This window comes from Nannospalax galili, unplaced genomic scaffold (assembly GCF_000622305.1).
Source record: "Nannospalax galili isolate Female #2095 unplaced genomic scaffold, S.galili_v1.0 scaffold39, whole genome shotgun sequence".
In the NCBI taxonomy this organism is placed as follows: Eukaryota; Metazoa; Chordata; class Mammalia; order Rodentia; family Spalacidae; genus Nannospalax; species Nannospalax galili.
The window spans coordinates 3,903,974-3,907,066 of record NW_008346683.1 but is presented as its reverse complement, the minus strand read 5'-3'; the positions used below and the strand labels follow the sequence as shown (position 1 = coordinate 3,907,066).

The 3,093-nt window shown below is 41.0% G+C and overlaps 1 protein-coding gene across 1 annotated transcript in view; it reads right to left on the bottom strand.

Annotated features, from left to right (window-relative positions):
- Positions 1-432: 432 nt before the first annotated feature.
- Rtcb (RNA 2',3'-cyclic phosphate and 5'-OH ligase) overlaps positions 433-3,093 on the bottom strand; it is a gene marked incomplete in the record, with an annotated part of 24,760 nt that continues 22,099 nt past the window's right edge. The window contains 1 exon segment of the mRNA XM_008843110.3: positions 433-947. Coding sequence (XP_008841332.1) covers positions 840-947 — 108 coding nt within the window.

Genomic DNA, 3,093 nt, shown 5'->3' with positions numbered 1-3,093 from the left:
CATGACACAAGACATCAACACAAAGCAACTATTATTATCACCAGAAGTCATCATTTATGCTTTTATAAGAATTAAATAAAAATGTAAAGGTCATGTCACGTGGGGGTCTTTGTCATTGCAGAGTATTACTCTAAACTGTGCCAGGTCAGCCTCATTAGTAGTGGCCATCAGCAGAGGCTGTGCTGTGGAATGCTGTTAGTATTTAGGATGGAAGGCAGGAAGGCCACGCAAGGTTCTTCTCTTTGGCCCCTGTATATCTTAGGCCCTTCCTAGGCGCTCTTCAACGCCTCCTACTGTGCATTTATCTATCTTAATTATAGCTCCTTGGACGTTAGGTACTCTCCAGGTGAGAAGGGTTATCTGAGATTTCGCTCAGTGTAAGGGTGGTTCACAGATGAGTGGACACAAACTGACACAGTGAAGGAATAAAGGAAACATTCAAAAACCTCATTTAATAGAATGTTCTTCGTGATACCTACTGGGATATAAACAGCTCGGTGTCAAGAAGTTCACTCTAATGATTACAGACTTGCAGGACTGAGTAAGGCAGTTTTCTGACCCCTCCCCACACCCTAATGGATTTCCCTAAAAATCTGTGGGGCAAAGGAAAAAGAGGCATATTTTCCCGTTCCAAATGGGGGCAATGTGCCTCCTGGAAGCATATAACAACAGTGGCTCCTATAACAGTGGCCTCTCTGTCAGCCATTCAGGTGTGATGGTAGCAGCTACATGCTTCAGAACCTGTCAGTCAGTTCTTGAATCTGATGTCTTGAGAGTGTTTTGTTCACTTCCGCTCTTCTGCGGGTTAGTGGTGAACAGAGGCTGTGCTGGTCAAGGCTCTATCCTTTGATAACAGCGATAGGTCTCAGTTTAATGGCCTTCTTGCTGATTCCAGCATCATGGCAGGTATTCACCACGTCTGTCACATTCTTATAGGACTCGGGAGCCTACAGAGGAGAAATTAAACACTGTGAAATCTACCAACAAAAGGAATCTTTCAAAACACTACTCTTCACTTGAAATGATAAATACTGAGGGCTTTTTTTTTCCTATTAAATTAGCAAAGGTTAAAAATACAAGAAAATTCAATACCGGTAAGGGGCATGAGATAAATATCCTAAATTCATTTTACGTTTTTCAGTATTTTGAAAAACCTCAAAGAATATATATAGTTAAGAGAAAGAAAGAAAGAGGAAACACCCCAAACAAAGCAGTGCAGTAAATGCACTTCAAACAAAGTGCGCACACCATCATGCCTGGAAGAAACGAACCAAATCATAAGCTAGTGGTGAGAGCAACATTATTATCTATTTTGGCAGTTATTAAGATTTCTGAATGAACATGCTTTAATAACTTTCTCTTAACAACAGATTTATGTATATATAAAGAACTCAGACCATGTGTGGCTACGTATGTACATAAACTCATGAGTTTCTAGCAAGACCCTCACCCTTCCTTACCCACATCCACTGTCTGGCCACCATTTCTAATCTCACACCTTGCCTCTGCCTCTTTTCTTCCTCCTCACTGTGGCCTCTGGGGACCCTACCAGGGGATCAGGGTGGCATCCCCACCTCTCTGCACACTTTCACTTTGCTCTCACTGAAACATGCCTCTTCCCAAATGAGCACACATCCAGCTTTCTGAAGCAGCAGATGTTTTCTCTCTCAAACTTGGCCATGCAACTGTGCCTAGGAATGAACAGGAGCCCCCGACCCCATCTTCGTGACCATTTCCACTCCTTTCCCCCGGGTCCTATCAGATTTGCAGGTATGTAAGTGTACCCATGCGTGCAACGCCTACTGAGACAAGAAGAGGGCGTTAGATTCCCTGGACCTGGAGTTTTGGAAGGCTGTTAAGCTGCCATGTGGGTGCTAGGAACCAAACCCAGGTCCTCTGAAAGAGCAGCCAGTGCTCTTATCTACCGAGCCATCTCTCCAGCCCCTAGTTTTGAGATTTCTTTCTGATCATTAAAAGATTTAGGAAAAAGCTTCAAGGATGAAGACACTGATTACAAATTAATTAATTATCTCCAAAAAGTGGGAACTCTGTGAAAATCCACTTGTGGTAGAAGCTAAGATATCTAGCTGGCAGCAGTGACTAAGAAGGGACACCAGCAACTTTATGATGCACTGCATTTTAAACAGAATGACAAGTAAGGTTTGACAACTGTAGTTTCAAAACAGCATTTAGAGAAAGTGCCACGGTAAGTCTTCCACAAAGTGAGGTGAGGGGCTGGGATGCTTGTTTCTGGGTAACTAGTTTTCTCTTAAATTATTAAGGAAGAAATTATGCAACTTCTAATTTAAATATATACACACAAATCATTTAAACAAAACCTTCTCTGTGAATTAAACAAAACTGTTTCCCTCTCCTTCCCCAAATTTGTTTCTATACTGAAATGTAAGCAAACAATGCAATGCAAAGTTACTAAAATGTATCTTCTCAAACTGCTTTTATTTTATTGGTCTTTTTTGAGACAGGGTCTCCCTGTAGCCCCAGGTGGCCTGGAACTCACTATGTAGACCAGGTTGGCCTTAAACTCACAAAGATCCACCTGCCTCTGCCTCCAGAGTGCTGGGATCAAAGGCATGTGCCACCACGCCCGGCATATGTGTATTATTTAATGTGTGGCTAGATGATTGACAAATTGTCTGTTACAACAGAATAAGTTATGATCCTGTCAATGGTAAAGAGTAGGTTGTTTCACTTTAATTAAAAAATGTAAAATACTAGCTTAATGTGGTGGCTCACATCTTTGGGAGGCAGAGACAGGTGGATCTCTGTGAGAAAGTGGCCAGCCTGGTTTACACAGGAGGAGTTCCAGGCCCTGGATGGGGCTACACCAGGAAGACCTGTCTCAAAAAACAAACAACAACAATAAAAGACCCAAACAAACAAAAAACAATAAATATATCAAAGAAGATCAAAAGAAGTTAAAAGGGAAATTTTTATATTAACAAATTTTTAAAGTAACTACTTCTTTCATTTTTAAAAACGCTTATTATATTTAAGTGCTTATTATGATTCAGTGACTATGATTGTGCACTGACTTTCTCAATGTTAATAATAAATTGTTTTATTACAAAAGGG